This window comes from Octopus sinensis, linkage group LG18 (assembly GCF_006345805.1).
Source record: "Octopus sinensis linkage group LG18, ASM634580v1, whole genome shotgun sequence".
NCBI classification, from domain to species: Eukaryota; Metazoa; Mollusca; class Cephalopoda; order Octopoda; family Octopodidae; genus Octopus; species Octopus sinensis.
In genome coordinates, this window is record NC_043014.1 from 8,231,848 (window position 1) to 8,253,368 (window position 21,521).

At 40.4% G+C, this 21,521-nt stretch overlaps 1 protein-coding gene across 1 annotated transcript; it reads left to right on the plus strand.

Moving 5' to 3' along the window:
• The first annotated feature begins 12,433 nt into the window (after positions 1 to 12,433).
• LOC115221384 (prefoldin subunit 2) lies at positions 12,434 to 19,379 on the plus strand. Its single transcript, XM_029791560.2, has 3 exons — positions 12,434 to 12,600; positions 17,386 to 17,509; positions 19,069 to 19,379. Exons 1-3 carry the CDS (start codon positions 12,467 to 12,469, stop codon positions 19,228 to 19,230), a joined length of 420 nt encoding a protein of 139 aa, XP_029647420.1. The 5' UTR covers positions 12,434 to 12,466; the 3' UTR covers positions 19,231 to 19,379.
• Positions 19,380 to 21,521: the final 2,142 nt, after the last annotated feature.

Sequence of the window (21,521 nt, forward strand, 5' to 3'; positions counted from 1 at the left end):
GATTTATCCTTCTTTACTTAAAACGGTATTCTGTGATTTCAGAGAGATTTAGCAGCTGTTTCTAGCAGACATGCTACCTCATAGGCACATTCTATTACTGTTGAAGTCTTGTTAGCGATTTATCCTTCTTTACTTAAAACGGTATTCTGTGATTTCAAAGAGATGTAGCTGCTGTTTCTAGCAGACAGAGGCTACCTCGTTGGCACTTTCTTTTACTGTTGAGGTCTTGTTTGCGATTTATCTAGTAATACCTGTTTAATATGCACGCACGAAATATGAATAAACAGAATGCAAATTTTTCAATTGCCGCGATCCCAGCAAAATTAATATATAACTAGAATGTTTCCCTGTCTTTTTTTTTATTATGGGAGAGGTCTTTCTTTTCACAAACTATAAAGAATATTTCACACGTAAGGTGGCGAGCTGGCAGAAACGTTAGCACGCCGGGGCGAAATGCTTAGCGGTATTTCGTCAGCCGTTTCGTTCTGAGTTCAAATTCCGCCGAGGTCGACTTTGCCTTCATCCTTTCGGGGTCGATAAATAAGTACCATTACGCATTGGGGTCGATGTATCGACTTAATACCTATGTCTGTCCTTGTTTGTCCCCTCTGTGTTTAGCCCCTTGTGGTAGAAAGAAATAGGTATTTTGTCTGTCGTTACTTCTGAGTTCAAATTCCGCCAGGGTCGACTTTGCCTTTCATCCTTCCGGGGTCGATAAATTAAGTACCAGTTAAGCACTGGGGTCGATATAATCGACTTAATCCGTTTGTCTGTCCTTGTTTGTCCCCTCTATGTGTAGCCCCTTGTGGGTAATAAAGAAATAGGTATTTCGTCTGCGTTACGTTGTGAGTTCAAATTCCACCGAGGTCGACTTTACCTTTCATCCTTTCGGGGTCGATAAATTAAGTACCAGTTACGCACTGGGGTCGATGTAATCGACTTAATACCTATGTCTGTCCTTGTTTGTCCCCTCTGTGCTTAGCCCCTTGTGGGTAATAAAGAAATAGGTATTTCGTCTGCGTTACGTTGTGAATCAATTCCGCCGAGGTCGACTTTGCCTTTCATCCTTTCGGGGTCGATAAATTAAGTACCAGTTACGCACTGGGGTCGATTAATCGACTTAATAATACCTATGTCTGTCCTTGTTTGTCCCCTCTGTGCTTAGCCCCTTGTGGGTAATAAAGAAATAGGTATTTCGTCTGCGTTACGTTGTGAGTTCAAATTCCGCCGAGGTCGACTTTGCCTTTCATCCTTTCGGGGTCGATAAATTAAGTACCAGTTTCGCACTGGGGTCGATGTAAATGACTTAATCCCTTTGCCTGTCCTTGTTTGTCCCCTCTATGTTTAGCCCCTATCACTCCAACACCACTATCCTCACCGGAACCCATCACTGCCCCAAACAATTCACCAACTCTCTTACCTGCACCTCCTTCTGTTGCTGTTGAGCGAACGGTCTTCGTCCCAGATCTCGCAAGATGGGAGAAGTCCGAAACGTGGTCCTTTGCTATTCGTAAGACCCGTAGAAGAGAAAGCAGGTCAACCCCCGACACCGAGAGCATCGACGGATGGATGAATGCGCATCCAGGCTCAGCGGTTGCGTAGGAAGTCGGGGACAAGAAACAGGAAGAAAGAGTGAGAGAAAGTAGGAGCGAAAGAGTACAACAGGGGTCGCCACCACCCCCTGCCGGAGCCTCGTGGAGCTTTTAGGTGTTTTCGCTCAATAAACACACACAACGCCCGGTCTGGGAATCGATACCGCGATCCTCCGACCGCGAGTCCGCCACCCTAATCATTGGGCCATTGCGCCTCCACTGCAGCTCCTGCTCTCACTGTCCTTCCCTGTACATTGGTTCAAACGGGACGCTGCTTGGCCGACCGGTTCACTGAGCACCTCCGAGCCATCATATTCGGCAATGATACCCTGATCTCACACCACTTCTTCTACTCATCCGGTCATTCTCTACGACATCTGTCTATGTTTGAAGTGTCTTTGCTCAGTGGCCACCCGCGTTTCACCTCCTCTGTAAACAAGAATTAACTTTCCCCCTTTCTTTATTTGCTCCTTCTGGCCTTAATTTGCCACCTCTCTTCATCTAAAAGCAACCCACACACCTCTCATCGTTAACTTCCCCTCTCCTCAGCCTCCACACCTCCACACCGCCTAACTCAATACTTTCACCACACACACACCACTATACGAACACCCCTGCACACTTTTCAACTGAGTACTCACTACACACACCCACATACACCTTTCCACTCCACACACACTAGCACCCACACTCACAAGTATCCTCACCACACACCACTATTCGAACACCCCTGCACACTGTTCAACTCAGTACTCACTACACACACCCACATACACCTTTCCACTCCACACACACCAGCACCCACACTCACAAGTATCCTCACCACACACCACTATTCGAACACCCCTGCACACTTTTCAACTCAGTACTCACTACACACACCCACATACACCTTTCCACTCCACACACACTAGCACCCACACTCACAAGTATCCTCACCACACACCACTATTCAAACACCCCTGCACACTTTTCAACTCAGTACTCACTACACACACCCACATACACCTTTCCACTCCACACACACTAGCACCCACACTCACAAGTATCCTCACCACACACCACTATTCGAACACCCCTGCACACTTTTCAACTCAGTACTCACTACACACACCCACATACACCTTTCCACTCCACACACACTAGCACCCACACTCACAAGTATCCTCACCACACACCACTATTCGAACACCCCTGCACACTGTTCAACTCAGTACTCACTACACACACCCACATACACCTTTCCACTCCACACACACTAGCACCCACACTCACAAGTATCCTCACCACACACCATTATACGAACACCCCTGCACACTTTTCAACTCAGTACTCACTACACACACCATTGTGGAAGCACTCCGTCGGTTACGACGTCGAGGGTTCCGGTTGATCCGAATCAACGGAACAGCCTGCTCGTGAAATTAACGTGTAAGTGGCTGAGCACTCCACAGACACGTGTACCCTTAACGTAGTTCTCGGAGAGATTCAGCGTGACGCAGAGAGTGACAAGGCCGGCCCCTTGAAATACAGTAAGAAATAAGTAAGAGTGAGAGAAAGTACAGCAGGGATCACCACCATCCCCTGCCGGAGCCTCGTGGAGCTTTAGGTGTTTTCGCCCAATAAACACTCACAACGCCCGGTCTGGGAATCGAAACCACGATCCTATGACCCCGAGTCCTCACACCATTAGGCATCCTCACACACACTCACATGCACATTCATTCTCACACACCTTCCCACTCCACACACACTACCACCCAATACCTCCCAACCCCTAACTCACGTAACCCCTGTCCTACCCCCTTACAACACACAGTATTCATTCCTGAAACACACACACAATGTACACACGCACACACTACGAATAAACGCATGCAATTTCGCACATAAACATACACAATACACACGCACACTATAGGGTCATACACACACATACATACTATATGCACTATCACACACACGATAGCCTCACACACATATACACACGTCCATAAGGCGGCGAGCTGGCAGAAACGTTAGCACGCCGGGCGAAATGCTTAGCGGTATTTCGTCTGCCGTTACGTTATGAGTTCAAATTCCGCCGAGGTCGACTTTGCCTTTCATCCTTTCGGGGTCGATAAATTAAGTACCAGTTACGCACTGGGGTCGATGTAATCGACTTAATACCTATGTCTGTCCTTGTTTGTCCCCTCTGTGTTTAGCCCCTTGTGGGTAGTAAAGAAATATATACACACGTCCATATGCGCGCATACACACACACACACACGGATACGTGAAACGCACATCACTCCACACAGTGCACACACTAAGTTACTTATACACATACACACACACACACTCCCATATGCATACACAATCCCAGATAATTTTAAGCTCGCCCATACATTTACATGCGCTCACTCCCTTTCACACAAATACACTCATCCTTCTTAGATACACACGCGTTTGTGCACCCTAGTTCAGCTGGGTCACCGTTATTTTCTCCCTTTCACTCTACATTTTTCTTCCGATCATTTCATCATGTTGAACTTATTAATCCCTACACCTTTTTTTCTCTCCCTTTTTTTTTTCTTTTTGTTCTCACTCCATTTTTTTCCTCTTAACATTTACTGTCGAAGAGTGTAGGCTCGAAACTTTTCCGTTCTTCCGGAGAGTCAAACTAATACACCTTCTCGTAGTTCTCTCACATGCCTTCGTCTTTTGTTTTCAGTAAAATTGAACTATATATATATATATATATATATATATATATATATATATATATATATATTATATATTATATATATATATAATGTAGGTCCTGGGTTGAGTCGGGGTTAACCACAGTAAATAAGGTACTCAATACATAGCAGAGTAAAGTAATTTATTTTATAGAAGGAGCTTCTACAGGACTAGAACTGTTTCATTCAGATGAAATCTTCAGGAAGCTGGCTGTCAAAATAAGTTCTGGTATTTATGCATTTAGGCAGATTTAATGGAGTGGTGGTGGGGGGGGACGTTTTTTGGGTAGGTTGGTATTTAGGAGATAAACAGGGCACAAGCTATTGTTCTTAGGGGAGTGGTCTAAAGGCCAGAGTGTTTTTTGAAATGAGAAGAATCAGTGAGAAAATAAAAGAATAAATAGAACAAATGAATAGAAACCCCAAGATTAGTATTTCAACAGATATATGGGATGGGATTTTAGGTAAATTAGAAGACAATTGCTTTTTGGTGGTCAAGAAGAGGTAGGCAGTTTGTTATTGTTAGGTGGAGGGAATGAATAGATAAATATACATGAAAAAACATAAAAAATATTTTTAAAAAAATATACTTACAAACACACATACATACACGTGCGAATATACACATACACGTGCGAATATACATATGTATACATACGCACATATATATATACATACATACACATACATATATATATATATTTACATATACATACACATATATATATATATATATACATATATATATATATACGTATATATATATATACATATATACACCTACATACACACACACACGCACATATATATATATATATATATAATATATATATATATATATATATATATACATACAAATATACATAAGTATACATGCATAAATTTACCCATGTACATATAAACATATACATAATTATGCATATATAAACACATACATAAATATACACATGTACACACAAACACACACATAAATATATACACGGATATATATACACATATGCACATATAAAAACATATGTGTATATAAATATATATACGCATATATAAGCATACATACGCATATAAATGTGTATATGCATATATAAATACACACATGCATATACATACACACACACATATATATACATACACATACATACACGTACATACATATACATATCTACACATATACACATATATATATACCCATACATAAATCTACATGTCCATATATATATATATATATATATACGTACATCCATACACAAATATACATGCATACACACATACATTTATATACAAATACACATGTATATATAAATACACATACGCATACATAAATATATACATGGATATACACATACATATACATACACACACACACATATATATATATATATATATATTATATATATATATACACATATACAAACATGCATATATATATATACACATATACACATATACATACATACATACACACATATAAATACACATATATGCATATACATATATACATACATAAACATATACATATGTATATACATACATATAAATATATATATACACATGTACACACATACATACATAAATACATACACACACATACAAACACATGTACACATACACACACACACACACACATGTATACATACACACACACACATATATATATATATATATACATATATATATATATACGCGTATACATACATATGCACATATATACACATACATACACATACACGCATACACATACATATGTACATATACATATGCACATATACATATATATGCACATATATACACAAATGTGCATACATACATATGTATATACATATATATGCATATAGTCTTAAGAGAGAAGGTAATTGGGGGTGATGAATGAACGGTGGTGTGGTGGGGGGTGGGGGTGTTTTGTGGGTGGGGTGTTGTCAGTCGGGTGGCCGGGTGGGTCCGTAATTTTTGTAGTTTGCATAGATTTTGTGCATACAGTTTGGGGAGTGTTCCGAGATCTTGTATGCATGTACATATATATGCGTAAATACCTCGACCGTGTCCTTGCCCCCCTAGTGGCATCTCTTCCCTCCCACATCCACGATACCAACCATGCTCTCCGGCTTTTCAACTCTTTCTCTTTTCCTCCCGGCTCCTCCAAATCCTCCTTTTTACTATGGACATCCAAGCCTCTATACTGTTATCCCCACCACGAAGGACTGCAGGCCCTTCGACACTTTCTTGACCTCCGTCTAAACCCTGTCCTGACACCTCCACACTCATTCGTCTGCCGAACTTGTCCTTTCTGAACTGCTTCTCGTTCGCGGGCGAGTTCTACCATCAGGTCTCGGGAGTGGCCATGGGAACGCGAATGGGCCCCAACTATGCGAACCTGTTCGTTGGCTATGTTGAGCCCAAATATTCTCTAATTTCACTGTCCCACTCCTGAACGATATGGTCGTTACATTGACGACATTATCGGTGCCACCTCACTCGCCGTGAACATCTAGATTCCTTCTCCTCTTTCGTCCAATCTTCCATCCAGCCTCCACTTCACTCCACTATCTCCAACACCTCTGTCTCCTTCCTCGACATTTCGGTTAGCATTTTCACTCCACTCTTACCACCTCCATCACTACAAACACACAGACTCACACTCATACCTCAACTTCTCTTCCTCCCACCCAGAACACACCAAGCTTTCCATCCCCTATTCCCAATTCCTCCGTCTACGTAGGCTCTGTAGTGACGACCATGACTTTGAGACTCAGTCTCAACGTATGGCTCACCACTTCACCCTACGTGGATAACCCTCCACTATCCACACCGCCCTTGCCAGAGCACGGTCCGTGGACCGTGTATCTGCTCTCTCTCCCCGAACCCGCCCTGTATTCTCCCGCCTCCCTTTTCCCCTCACTTACCACCCCACGACCCTACGTCTCCAACGCACCATTCTTCGAGCTTCCGTCATCTCCGTCCGACCCGTCCACTTCACACCTCTTCCCTAACCGACCCCTCCCCTCTTTAAAACGAGCCCACACCTTCGAGACCTTTTGGTCCATAGCTCCTTCCTGACCCTACTCCAACACCGGCTCGTTCCCCTGCTCCCGCCCACATTGCTGCACTTGCCCTTACCTCTCCAACACCACCCGCCTCACTAGCACCCACCATCGACCCTATCCCATCATCCACTCCTTCACCTGCACCTCCAGCAATATTATCTATTGCGTCTCTTGCTCTCTCTGCAATTCCTTGTACATCGGACAAACGGGACGCCGCTTGGCTGACCGGTTCGCGGAACACCTTCGTGACATCCACCTTGCGAACGAACACCGGTCTCACGCCATTTCCGCTCCACCGGTCACTCCTTGCAACACCTATCTGTGTTCGGTTTGTCCTTACACAGAGGCCATCCGGATTCCGTTTGCCGCGCGCCGTGAACAGGAATTAATCTTCTCTCTTCGCTCTTTTATACGCCATTTGGTCTCACTCTCTCCCCCCCCTCCTCATCAACCCCCCTCTCCCCTCCTCACCTATCCTTCCCCCCGACCCCTACTTCTTCAGTCCTTCATCCTTTCACCCCTACTCCCCTTCCCTCTTCCCCTCCTCCTTCCTCTGCTCCCTCACTCCCTTCTCTCTCCCCTCCCCCTCTTTCCTCTTTCCTCCTTCCTCCCCCTCCTCCTCCCCTTCCTTCTCCCCTCCTCTCCTCTTCCCCCCTCCCTCTCCTCTCCCCCTCCCCCCCTCTTCTTCCCCTCCCCTTCTCCCCTCTTCTCCCCTCCCCCTCTTCTCCTCACTACACCACACGACTTTACACATCACATCATATATGATGTGCCATACTAATACATACACCAACTAATACATACTAATACGTACTAATACATACTAATAACTACTAATACATACACCAACCCTATACAACACACGTCCAGACCCCATACGCACTTATACTCTCTCATACCACACACACACACTTATACATACTAATACGTACTAATACATACTAATACATACTAATACATACACCAACCCCATACATACGCCTGTCCAGACCTATCCTACGCACTAATACTCTCTCATACACACACACACACACACCCTTATACATACTAATACATACACCAACCCTATACATACACACGTCCAGGCCCCTCCTACGCACTAATAGGTGGTCATTCAACCCTGTTATCAACCCTATTATCTCCCCTTATTTCGCTCTTGCGTCTCATGTTTGATCTTTGACTTCTGGCCGAAATCAGATCGCCATGTTGATTCGTTAGTTACTGCACGCATTTTTTTTCTCTCCTTCTTTCTGTGTTTTTTTTCTCTCTGTGTATCTTTCTGTTGAAGAGCGTAGGCTCGAAACGTTAAAGCATTGTTTTATTTATATTTCCTGAGCGCCATACTAATACAATTGTTTGTTTGTTTTCCACCTGCCTTCGTCTTTTGTCTATTTTCATAAAGCTTCCCGTTATATATATATATATATATATATATATAATATATATATATATATATATATATATGTAAACAAAGTCAAATGCGATACAATAAAAATTATTATTATCGCCGGTGTTCTAGTACACGCCATATATTATTCATATATAAGTACATAAAAGGCGAAGTGTGTACTAGATACACAAAAGCTGGATAAATTTAATGAGATGAAAATTAAAAACTTTTACAAACTTAGTTCTTCTTATACTGCAGTTTCGCCTATTTCAGCAATAAAAATAATATTTATTTACTCAGGTAGGCTCTTCAGTAAGATTCCTGTTATTATGGGAAGCGCACATCAATAGAGGCACGTGCGTCTATTAAATTGCTCTTTCTAAACTATTCAAATCACTGCGCAGACTCAGAACGTACCCGACAAAATAGGGTTTTATGGTATATCGTCTAACGCTCAAAAATTTATCGAGAAAATACGTAAACAAAGTCAAATATATATATATATATACAAACATACATACATATATATGGAGACCCCCTTTGGTCATGTATGACCATGGGATTGTACCAAGAAAGTTACGCTCCGAGGCACAAGTCCGGACAGGGTTGTTTGTGGAAGTCCAGCTGTCGCCCTTGCATACCAGCCTCCCCTCTCCCCACAACTGATGTTATCCAAGGGAAAGCCAAAGGGGTCGATACAGCTTGGCACCAGTGACGTCGCAACTCATTTCTACAGCTGAGTTAACTGGAGCAACGTGAAATAAAGTGTCTGGCTCAAGAACACAACACGTAGCCCGGTCCGGGATTCGAACTCAAAACCTCATAATCGTAAGCTCGACGCTCTAACCACTGAGATATGCGCCTTCACATACACATATATATATACATATATATATACATATACGTAAAATATGGGGTAGCGAGTTTATTTTAGAAATTTCACTACCAGTGGCCTAGCAGATATAAAAAGTCAATAGACAACATATTCTCAATATAAAATAGTGTACATTTAAACACAAGCGAAACTGCCTTCAACAGGCAGTTTTACACGCTAGAAGAAGTAGTCAAAACGACCAAACGTTCTTCGCAGTGGTTGGACCAAAATGAAGCTCCGAAAACCTTCCCTAAATCCAAGCTCTTCAAAAAGAAAGTTATGATGACTGTTTGGTGGTGTACTGCTGGATTCATCCACTATAACGTCTTAAAACCCGGAAAAACCATTACAGCAGGAAAATATTGCCATGAAATTGCCAAAATGAAAGAAAAACTACTACTCCTCCGTCCCAGACTGGTCAATAGAAGAGGGCCAATCTTTCTTCATTACAATGCTCGACCACACGTTTCGCTAATGACGCTCCAGAAGATGAAGGAACTTGGCTACGAAGTTCTTTCCCACCTAGCTTATTCCCTAGACTACCACTTTTTCAAGCACCTTGATGGTTTCGTGCGAGAGAAGGAGTTCAAAAGTCTTCCATAGTCTTCTTTAATCATTTCACCAATTCTGATTGACCATTGCTCCAAATTTCTCCCCAGGTCATCACAGAATAGCCACCATGTTTCATTGTTGGATGCGATCTTTTCACGTCAAGTTCTTGATTACAGAGTCTCCAGATTCACACTCGACCACTGTCAGAAAATACAGCAAATCTGGACTCATTGGAGAATATAGCAGAGTCCCAAAATGCTATCTTACCGGCCTAGTCTTTACTCCGCATGATATTAGCTGGTCAAAGAAGTGGCTTCCTTCTTGCTGCTCTGCCATAGTAACCAAGTTGATGGAGATACCTGACAGCTGCTCTGGGACAGACATCAACGTATTCTGCTCTGTCAGAGGCCCTGCAACGAGGATTATCTTCCACACTTCTCTTAACAAAGAGAAGGGTCCTGTTAGAGAGCCCTGGTTAACCTGGGCGAGGTGATGTGGATTCGTTCCCCTCACTGGGGAATTACACAATCACTCTATTAACTGTAGAAAGCGGGATCCCAAGTTTTTCTGTGATTTTACTCTGGCCCACAATATTTCTTAATAAAGAAACCTTGATATTGGCTTCAAATTTTGGCACAAGGCCAGCAATTTTGGGGATGGGGATGAGGCGATAACATCGGCTCCCGTGCTCAACTGATACTTATTTTATCAACCCCGAAAGGTTGTAAAGTGAAGCTGACGCCCGTGACATTTGAAGTCAGAACATAAAGGCGGAAGAAATGCCACAAAGTATTTTTTCCGGCACGGTAACGATTCTGCCAGTTTGCCGCCTTAAGAAAACTTACTAAGTTTGATAAAAGCGTCATGACACCTGACTTTCACATTATAAAAAGGCAATGAATATGGCATGACGGTATACTAATAAATGTATTCTTTTTGACCAATTTTGTTTTTATTTTCATCTAGAGCTAGCATATTTATTTCTTTATTTCTTTATTGCCCACAGGGGGCTAAACATAGAGGGGACAAACAAGGACAGACAAACGGATTAAGTCGATTACATCGACCCCAGTGCAAAACTGGTATTAAATTTATCAACCCCGAAAGGATGAAAGGCAAAGTCGACCTCGGCGGAATTTCAACTCAGAACGTAGCGGCAGGCGAAATACCTATTTCTTTACTAACCACAAGGGGCTAAACACAGGGAGGACAAAACAAGGACAGACAAACGGATTAAGTCGATTATATTGACTCCAGTACGTAACTGGTACTTATTTAATCGACCCCGAAAGGATGAAAGGCAAAGTCGACTTCGGCGAAATTTGAACTCAGAACGTAACGGCAGATGAAATACGTCTACGCATTTCGCCCGGCGTGCTAACGTTTCTGCCAGCTCACCGCCTTGATAAATTAAGTACCAGTTACGCACTGGGTCGATGTAATCGACTTAATCCGTTTGTCTGTCCCCTCTGTGTTTAGCCCCTTGTGGGTAGTAAAGAAATAGGTACTTATTTAATCGACCCCGAAAGGACGAAATGCAAAGTCGACCTCAGCGGAATTTGAACTCAGAACATAAAGACAGACGAAATACCTATTTCTTTACTACCCACAAGGAGCTAAACACATAGGGGACAAAACAAGGACAGACAAACGGATTAAGTCGATTATATTGACCCCAGTGCGTAACTGGTACTTAATTTATCGACCCTGAAAGGATAAAAGGCAAAGTCGACCTCGGCGGAATTTGAACTCAGAACGTAGCGGCTGACGAAATACCCCAAAGCATTTCGCCCGGCGTGCTAACGTGTAACTTTCCACTTCATTTTGCGGTTGCAATACATGCTTGCATTCATTCCGCCGAGATCAACTTTGGCTTTCAGCTTTCGGGGTCGATAAATTAAGTACCAGTTGCGTACTGGTGTCGATCTAATCGACTGGACCCCTCCAAAAAAATTTCAGGCCTTGTGCCAAGATTAGAAAAGAATACATGCTTGCATTCGAGAAAGTGGACAAAGAGAAGTGGGTTTCTATAAAAATGCAAATTATTAACGAAACGAAATACAATTGCCTATTCGTCTTATCAAGTGATTTTTTAAGCAGAAAGATAAAAATCAAAAACAAAATTAATTAAATTCAAAAGTATTTTTTTACTGCTTTATTTATTCAATATTAAATACATTTTATTTTGTTTAGAACAGTTTTTCCGCAGCTTTTTTATCGTTTCAAATTCACCGTGCCACTCTTAATTTTAACAGCGCCCAGGAAGTGACATCATTCTTCACAACCCGAAGTGAATAATGGCGTCCACTGCGAAAAGCAACAAATCGAAGACGAATGAACAAATTATCGCTGGTTTCCAGGAATTACGGCAACAACAACGTGCCCTCGCTTCGAAAATATCAGAAGTAGAAATGGATTTAAAAGAGCACAAGTATGTACTTACGATTTGCCTTTCATTCTTCTTTTATATCCTGTTTTAACCATCTCCTCTCGTTTTAATTATTTCATGTGAATCTCTTAAGTTTTATCAACATTTTCTTCATTACGGAGTTATTTTTCAGTGCTCGTTTAATTATTTATATAATTAATATTGATTTAATGATAGTTAGACCGTATAAATTCATAAAGGAAGGGAATAAATGAAAATGTACGTTTAAATCAGCGGTGGTGCCCCAGCATGGCCGCGGCCTTCTGTCTAAAACATTTTTAAGGATTTAAGGAAATGTGATGTTTATTATGATCAGGACGATCTTATACAGAATGGGACAACACAGGACAAACAAAAAACAAAAATGTTATATGAGTTCGTATGATATCATTTAAAAATTTACTAAAATATATTTTATACAGAATTAATTTAACCTTAGACTAGAACCTTTTTTTTATTCACATAAGAAAACAGCAAGAAAACGAATAAAAAGATTAAAAGATCGAACCCAGCACCCTATAAAGCCAATATACGTCTAAATGCAGCGAATTTTTATAATTATCAAAGCCTCTGGAATTATAAATGCATAAATTTCTGCTTCGTCCTCTTGGAATATTCTGCTTTCTTGACTCTACAACAGTTGAATATTTATTTCATAAAGAAAATGTAATGTTCAGTTAGTTCTTATATCAGTGGTTTTCAACCAGGGTTCTGCGGAACCTTAGGGTTTCCGCCAGTACAGTCCAGGGGTTTCGCAAGAAGTTACAAAACTGCTAAAATCGGCAGTAATTTTTAATTCTCCTGTGCAGATATGTGTGCATAAGACTATTAAATTATTGCACAGGGGTTCCTCGAGCCAGTGGAATGTTTCCTTGGGGTTCCGCTCCAGCAAAAAGTTTGAAAAGCACTGTCTTATATACTTTTCTATTTTATTTCGGGTCCAGTCTCCACGACTAGTATCTTTATTTCGAATACAACCAAACTTGCTATATGATGACTTCTGTTTAACGTTGCTAAATCACCACCCATGTGTCGAATTAATTATCAACCTTCAGTTTTTCTGCTGCTCCCCACGTGTGTTATACACATCCAGGCTCTACCACTGAATGTGTAGCTACCAATAAAGGGAGGCCAGAATAAAATGTTGCACATTATTGGCCTGTAAGGAAGTTGGTAAGGAAAAAAATAGCCGGAGTGGAAGGGTTACAATTATCCGAAACTTCTGCAGTTTTTTTCCTCACTCTTGATTTTTTATCTACACCCTCGAAAACATACCTCTGCAAAATAACTGTTCACCTGTGGAAAATATAATTATTATCCTTCTGTTAGTCAGTATAGGAAAGAACTGTTAAATTTTTATTTTTTAAATATCCATTTATTAGTTTATAATAAAAGGGACGTAACTCTATTATAAGGCTGAACCTGATGTCATTTTCATGTGAAAGTCCACCTTTTCTCGTTGTGACATAGCGGTTCGCCAAAAGATAATTAATAATTGTTTTCGAGTAAACCTCGGCGATCCTTCGGTATAGGTACCGGAAGTGGCTTTGTTTACATTTCTGAAGATAGCAAAAAACCTTTTCTCCTACCCCTAACCCTAACCATATATAGAAAGAAAAACACTTTGTTGAAATGTATCTGGTACTTCCGGTACCTATACCGAAGTTACGCCAAAGCCTCCCTTGTGACTGCAAACTTCAAATTGAGTTTGGCTTTCTTCCTAAATCTAAGAAAACAGTAACGAATTTGGCAACTTATTGATTTGAAGTCTGACTTAACTGGAAATAAAATCCCAGACACATTTGAAAGACTGACACGAAACGAAACTTAGGATCTGAAAGTTGTATGCGTCGAGTCCTTACTCTTCAGTTGCGTATTAAACTCTTTTTTAACTTGGGGGGGGGGCGGACATTGGTGGAGATGTAAACGAAAGAAGTGGTAGTGGGGGGTTGAAATTTTGAAGTTGCTATTTTTGAAAAATTCTTTTCAGAATCTGAATCTCCATAGCCTAAAACGTTTGATTCTGTAAAAAAAAAAAATTCATTAAAAGAATTAAGGTGGGGAGGGTTTCTTGCAGAAAAGAACATGGGCAAGTGTCTTCTATAGCCTGGGGCCGACCAGAGCCTTGTGAGTGGATTTGGTAGACGGAAACTGGAAGAAGCCCATCGTATATATATATATATGTGTGTATTTGTTCCCCCACCATCGCTTGACAACCAATGTTGGTGTATTTACGTCTCTGTAACATAGCGGTTCGACAAAAGAGACCGATAGAATAAGTATTAAGCTTACAAAGAATAAGTCCTGGGGTACCTTGTTCGACTAAAGGCGGTGCTCCAGTATGGCAACAGTCAAATAACTGAAACAAGTAAAAGAATAAAAGAAAGTAAGAAAATAGAGAAAAAAGAAGAATGCACACTCCAGTTACATGTCCTGCCAGGAGAAATAGTGTTTCCCTCCGAATTGTTGAAACACCAAGATATTAACATTGCTGGAGATAATAGCAAGGTTGAGGTACTTGAACAGTTAAGCTATCTCCTGTACATTAGCTGTTACATCAGTGAGTTGGGATACTCCTGGAGTCAATTATATTCCCTGTCAGTAGACCAGCACCACCATCCCCAATTTCTCAAAAGTCATTGGCTTAAAAGGTATAATTTACCAACAGATTACAGTATTCATCATCATCATCGTTTAACGTCCGCTTTCCATGTGTTGGACGATTTTGACTGAGGGCTGGCGAACCAGATGGCTGCACCAGGCTTCAATCTTGATCTGGCAGAGTTTCTACAGCTGGATGCCCTTCCTAATGCCAACCACTCCGAGAGTTTAGTGGGTGCTTTTTACGTGCCACCGGTATGGGCGTCAGTCAGGCGGTACTGGCAACGACCGCGCTCGAATCTTTTTTACACATGCCACCAGCACAGGTGCCAGTGAAGCGACGTTGGTAACGATCATGCTCGAATGGTGCCCTTTTACGTGCCACGGGTACGGGAGCCAGTTGGCTGCTCTGGCAAACCTGCCATCTCCTTTATAGCTTTAAGAAATTTCAATATAGGAAATAAGTCACTAATGGTGGCATCTCAAGTAAAGCATCTATTTCTATCCCAAGGGTAAAGAGAAACTCCATCAAGACTCTTCCCATCATCTCTAGATGATAACAGTGGTTCCAGAGCTGGGGTGGTGTTTACCTTGGCTAGTACTCATTTGGCAACCAATGTAACCTGCATTTAGTCAAGATGATAACATTAAGGCCTCCAGAATCAAAGCACCATAATGACGCTTCATTCCCCCACATACATCAGCCTTAACTCTGAAGGCAATGGAAATGCAGAGATCATCCAGGCTTAGTAAGCCAGTGGTGTTTGCTTCAGGCAAAGTGTCAACTGTCTTTAGCTCTCACAAAAAGTAGGCAGTACTTTGAGTATTGATCGAATTCAACAAAAAGGGAAATAAAATGGTGCTTTGTAAATTGTCCAGGCAATAATTCTTTTTTCTGGAACTAAGAGTTGAAGCCTTCTCAGCGGTTGTTGAGCTGCAACCACCTCGTTGTTGGAAAGAAAATAATGTTGCCAACCAATATGGAACAAGGAAGTAAGGCAGAAATAGAGAGTAGCATTTATGTCAACGAAAATCAAAATCGAAATCGATCAACATCAATGGAAATTGTAGCTGTGATACCAGTGTCGATGGCATGTAAGAGAACCATCCGAACGTGGCTGTTTCAGCGCCACCCCGACTGGCCTCCGTGCCGGTGGCACGTAAAATGCACCGTCTGATTGTGGCTGTTGCCAGCCTCGTCTGGCCCCTGTGCCGGTGGCACATAAAAAGCACCATCCGATCGTGGCCGTTTGCCAGCCTTGTCTGGCACCTGTGTGGGTGGCACGTAAAAAGCACCCACTACACTCACGAGTGGTTGGCGTTAGGAGGGGCATCCAGCCCTAGAAACACTGCCAGATCAGACTGGGCATGGCGCAGCCTTCTGGCTTCCCAGACCCCAGTTGAACCATCAACCCATGCTAGCATGGAAAACGGACGTTAAATGATGATGATGATAGACCCCAATTTCTTTGGATACTACTCCCTGGGTAAGGGATAGTGAAATGAGGTTAATAGTGACCAAGCTTTTGAGCTTTTCATGAATTACATTGTCAAAGACTCACAGAGATAACAAGAATGCAGGACTTCCCTTCAGTACTTAAACTTAGAGATAGATAGTTCTTAAAAATAAAAAAACAGAATTTTGATAGTATTGACTTACATTACTATCATTTTGACAATTCTCTCTCTTTACTCTTTTACTTGTTTCAGTCATTTGACTGCAGCCATGCTGGAGCACCGCCTTTAGTCGAGCAAATTGACCCCGGGACTTATTCTTTGTAAGCCCAGTACTTATTCTATCAGACCCTTTTGCCAAACCGCTAAGTTACGGGGACGTAAACACACCAGCATCGGTTGTCAAGCAATGCTAGGGAGACAAACACAGACACACAAATATATACACACACATACATATATATACATATATACAACAGGCTTCTTACAGTTTCTGTCTACCAAATCCACACACAAGGCATTGGTCGGCCCGAGGCTATAGCAGAAGACACTTGCCCAAGATGCCACGCAGTGGGACTGAACCCGGAACCATGTGGTTGGTAAGCAAGCTACTTACCACATAGCCACTCTTTTTTTTTTTTTTTTTTTTTGAATTGCACTTCAAATTACAAGATTGCCTCCAGACTGATCATGTTTCTTGTTAAACCATTTTCGCTATATCTTTCTTTCCAGCCTAGTAATAGAAAATCTTTCAGACGTTGATCCTGGTAAGAAATGTTTCCGAATGCTGGGTGGTGTACTTGTAGAGCGGACGGTGAAAGATGTCTTGCCTGCTATAGTAAATAACAAGCAACAGGTAAGAAATATTTTTAAATAATTTCAGTATTTGTGAATAAAAATATTCTGCTGAATTAAATACTTACTAACATAGAATAATTTTGAAATATATATATATGTGATCGTTGCCAGCCTCGCTTTACTGGCTCTTGTGCCCCGTGCTAGTAGGGTGCTAAGAGAACCATCCGAGCGTGATCGTTGCCAGAACGGCTAACTGGCTTCCGTGCCAGTGGCATGTGGGAGGCACCATTCGAGCGGGATCATTACCAGCATTGCCTTACTGGCACCTGTGCCGTTGGCATGTGTAAAAAAACAAAAAAAATTTGAGCCACCTGACTGGCTCCCATGCCGGTGGCACGTAAAAGCGCCCACTACACTCTCGGAGTGGTTGGCGTTAGGAAGTGCATCCAGCTGTAGAAACTCTGCCAGATCAAGTCGAGCCTGGTGCAGCCATCTGGTTCGCCAGCCCACAGTCAAACCGTTCAACCCATGCTAGCATGGAAAGCAGATGTTAAACGACGATGAGATAGATATATATATATATATATATATAGTAAAGATGCTTCTGGCTCAATGATACAAACTCCTTTTTAAAGTGATGTAAATTAAAACCTCTCATTGAAATTTCCTATTAATTTAGGCTTTAAACAATGTAAAAATGATAGTCATTTTGCTAAATCCTTAATTATTTTCAAAACTGAATTAAAAGCAGTATATTTCATCAGAAATATGGTGACAAACGATTTAAATCCCATGAGCAAATGGATAAAACCATTTTTGTTTATTATGACTTGTTGGGTGTCATCACTCTTAATTGTTTTGGTTTTGGCTTGAACACTTGATCGAGTCTAAACATTAGTTTAACAGCAGATTTCAGAATATGTGTGGATACACTGGAGTGATTCCTAGTTTCCAATGCAAAACTGGAACTCTGAACTACAAATTAACAAAACACCTGTAAATTATAGAATGACAGCATAATTAATTACAGCCAAATAGACTTAAATAAGTATGGCTTTCTTTCAATTTCTTTCTACCAAATCCACTCAAGGATTTGGTCAACAGAAAGCTGACCAAATAAGTAGAAGACACTTATCCAAGGTGTCATGTTGTGGAACTAAACCTGGAATAATGTGGTTGGAAACCAAGCTTCTTACCACACAGCCACAAGCTGGCAGAAACGTTAGCACGCCGGGCGAAATGCTTAGCGGTATTTCGTCTGTCATTATGTTCTCAGTTCAAATTCCGCCAAGGTCGACTTTGCCTTTCATCCTCTAGTAGTCGATAAAGTACCAGTTTCGCACTGGGTTGATGTAATCGACTTAATCCATTTGTCTATCCTTGTTTGTCCCCTCTATGTTTAGCCCCTTGTGGGTAGTAAAGAAATATATATATATTTTAGAAATTTGGTCATAAAGGCGTTAATTGATATGTAATATTTTTGGGGTGGGCTTTGCGAAAATTCCAGTCATTCATACTATGTAGGATTTTGATTATATAGAAAGTTGTGAAAATTTTGACTGTATTCTCAGATATGTCAGTGGTTGTAATACTAAATTATTTATGTTTATTTGTCAGATGTCCAAGTTAATTGAAACTTTAAACAAACAGTTGGAATCCAAAGGTATAGAAATAAACAAATACAGAGAAACCCATAACTTAAAGATACGTGGTGAAGAAAGTAGTGAAGTGGAGAAGCAAGAAACCAAGCCTGGAACCCAGGGTGTCCTTGTCAGCTGAGAAGTCAAATCGGGGTGCTTTTTTTTTTTTTCATATTAATTATAAATCCACAATTTATGAACAGTTAAAGATATATTGTCTGAAACCTTCAATGACTGAATAGTTTCGTATTTGAAAAGAAATAAACTAAGGATGGCTTGTTTACGCTTTGATGTTGTAATGTTTCTACTTGAACATTCTTTCAGCTTTCTTTCAACATTTATTTATTTTCTCTGCCCTACCCTGGTTGCCTTTTAGGTTCTGGCAACACTTTAATAAACTTCCACATGATTTTTATGTTAATTATCTTTCCAAGACTGGATGACGTGTCCTGGAGAGGATATCAGCTCAGCTTGTATGTAGTGTGTTTGTAATGTTATTTTTAACCATTTTTCTTGTGGAAAGCTAAAACAGCCATATGTGAGGCTATTATATATTCCCATGTTTTGACTAATTCTACATAAGAGCGTGTGAGTGCGTGAACTTTACTCTGAGGTATTAACACCAGAAGGCGGCGAGCTGGCACGCCGGGCGAAATGCTTAGCAGTATTTCGTCTGCGTTACGTTGTGAGTTCAAATTCCGCCGAGGTCGACTTTGCCTTTCATCCTTTCGGGGTCGATAAATTAAGTACCAGTTACGCACTGGGGTCGATGTAATCGACTTAATACCTATGTCTGTCCTTGTTTGTCCCCTCTGTGTTTAGCCCCTTGTGGGTAATAAAGAAATAGGTATTAACACCAGAATTATATTAAAACTGGACTAAGTATATTGCTTGTTATTCTCATGTGTAACACTTTGCATTCTTAGTCTTTATTATAATTTGCCCGAGTCTGTTCTTCGGTTCTTTCACCTGTAACAGTTCAGGCTGTATGGAATCACTGCCTTCAGTAAGATATTAAAATTTAACTTAAGTCTGAACATTGTACAGAGTATCCTGGGCGCATCTGTATGTGTGTGTTGAAATGATAACTTTAATGACATCCACTGTTAAACATGCTTCAACATATTAACTATTAACAATCATAGTGAATATCTTGACCCCACTTTAATTACTGATATACTGCAAAAGACTTGGTGTAGGAAATCTCTACAAGGCTCCTTTACAGACACCATCCTTTTACACACTTTAAACTATGGGAAGCTTTGAACCCAGTATTGCAAATTAACAGAAAATACCTGATAATTACACAGTATGTATTTCTGCTATCTACTATAATATATATATGTATATATATATAGTCCAACCCATATCGACATGGAAAACAGACATTAAATGTTGATGATATATCTTGCAACTAGCCTGGAGATATCTCAACAACTTGGGCTACACTTCAGTTTCCTATTTTGGCCTGTTTTAAGTGTCTACATTTCCATTAAAATTACATGAAATGCCACCAGCTAAGACTAATTTAATTACAGATTGCATTTAAATTTCCTCTAAAATCATTTTGTGTTTGTTTCTCATTGTCTTTTCTGGCTATTTTCCTGCATAAATTCAAAGCTGAAAATTTCCTGACTTAAGATTAGATCTTTCCCACCTTAAGCCAGCTTTCCTGTTTCAAACTAGCAACTCCAGATATTTTCTTGGTAATCTTCGTTTCCTGAACTGCAACCCAAATTTTGTGGATTTCATTTATGCATTATTTTTAATCCCTGTTTTTGACTTTGTTTTTCTTTTTATAATTTTTACTTACAAAGTATTAAAGATGTCTAAAATATAAATAAATAAATAAATTTTTCTTTTACATCTGAAGTAAATATATTTGATTTTTATTTTCCTCCCCAAATGGAAAACTTTTATTTAAGAAATGGGCTCATTATTAATGTTGTATTCAAAACATTGATATTTAATACATTCTTCAAAAAAATTTTTTTTAATTAGTGTTTGTGAAAATGCATAACTGTACTGTACTAAAACTGTCTTGGTATCAACACAACATCATATTGGGTTGGTGCATAATTATTGCAGATTTTATTCAACAAAAACATCTTTAACCCTTTAGTGTTCAGATTGTTCAATCAAACATAATGCCTATTGATTCCCATTGATTTGAATTAACCCTTTCATTACCAACCCGGTTCTGGCTCTGTAGTACAAATGTCTTGTTTTCATAAGTTTTGCATCAAAATATACCACCAAACCTTAGTTGCAATTTATATTCCTAACACTAGCTTAATGATAACTAAGTTATTTTACTAAATTCTTTGTTATATTTAAAATAATTGAAAGAAACACAGAGCATCTCAAAATAAGTACGGTAATGAAAGGGTTAATCATGCATTATCTCATATCTTCAAGATCTTGATGGTG

Coding starts and splice junctions, on each gene's coding strand:
- LOC115221384 (XM_029791560.2), top strand. CDS start 12,467: ATGGCGTCCACTGCGAAAAGCAACAAATCGAAGACGAATGAACAAATT. Junction 12,601..17,385: donor ATGGATTTAAAAGAGCACAA/GTATGTACTTAC, acceptor CTTTCTTTCCAG/CCTAGTAATAGAAAATCTTT. Junction 17,510..19,068: donor TAGTAAATAACAAGCAACAG/GTAAGAAATATT, acceptor TTTATTTGTCAG/ATGTCCAAGTTAATTGAAAC.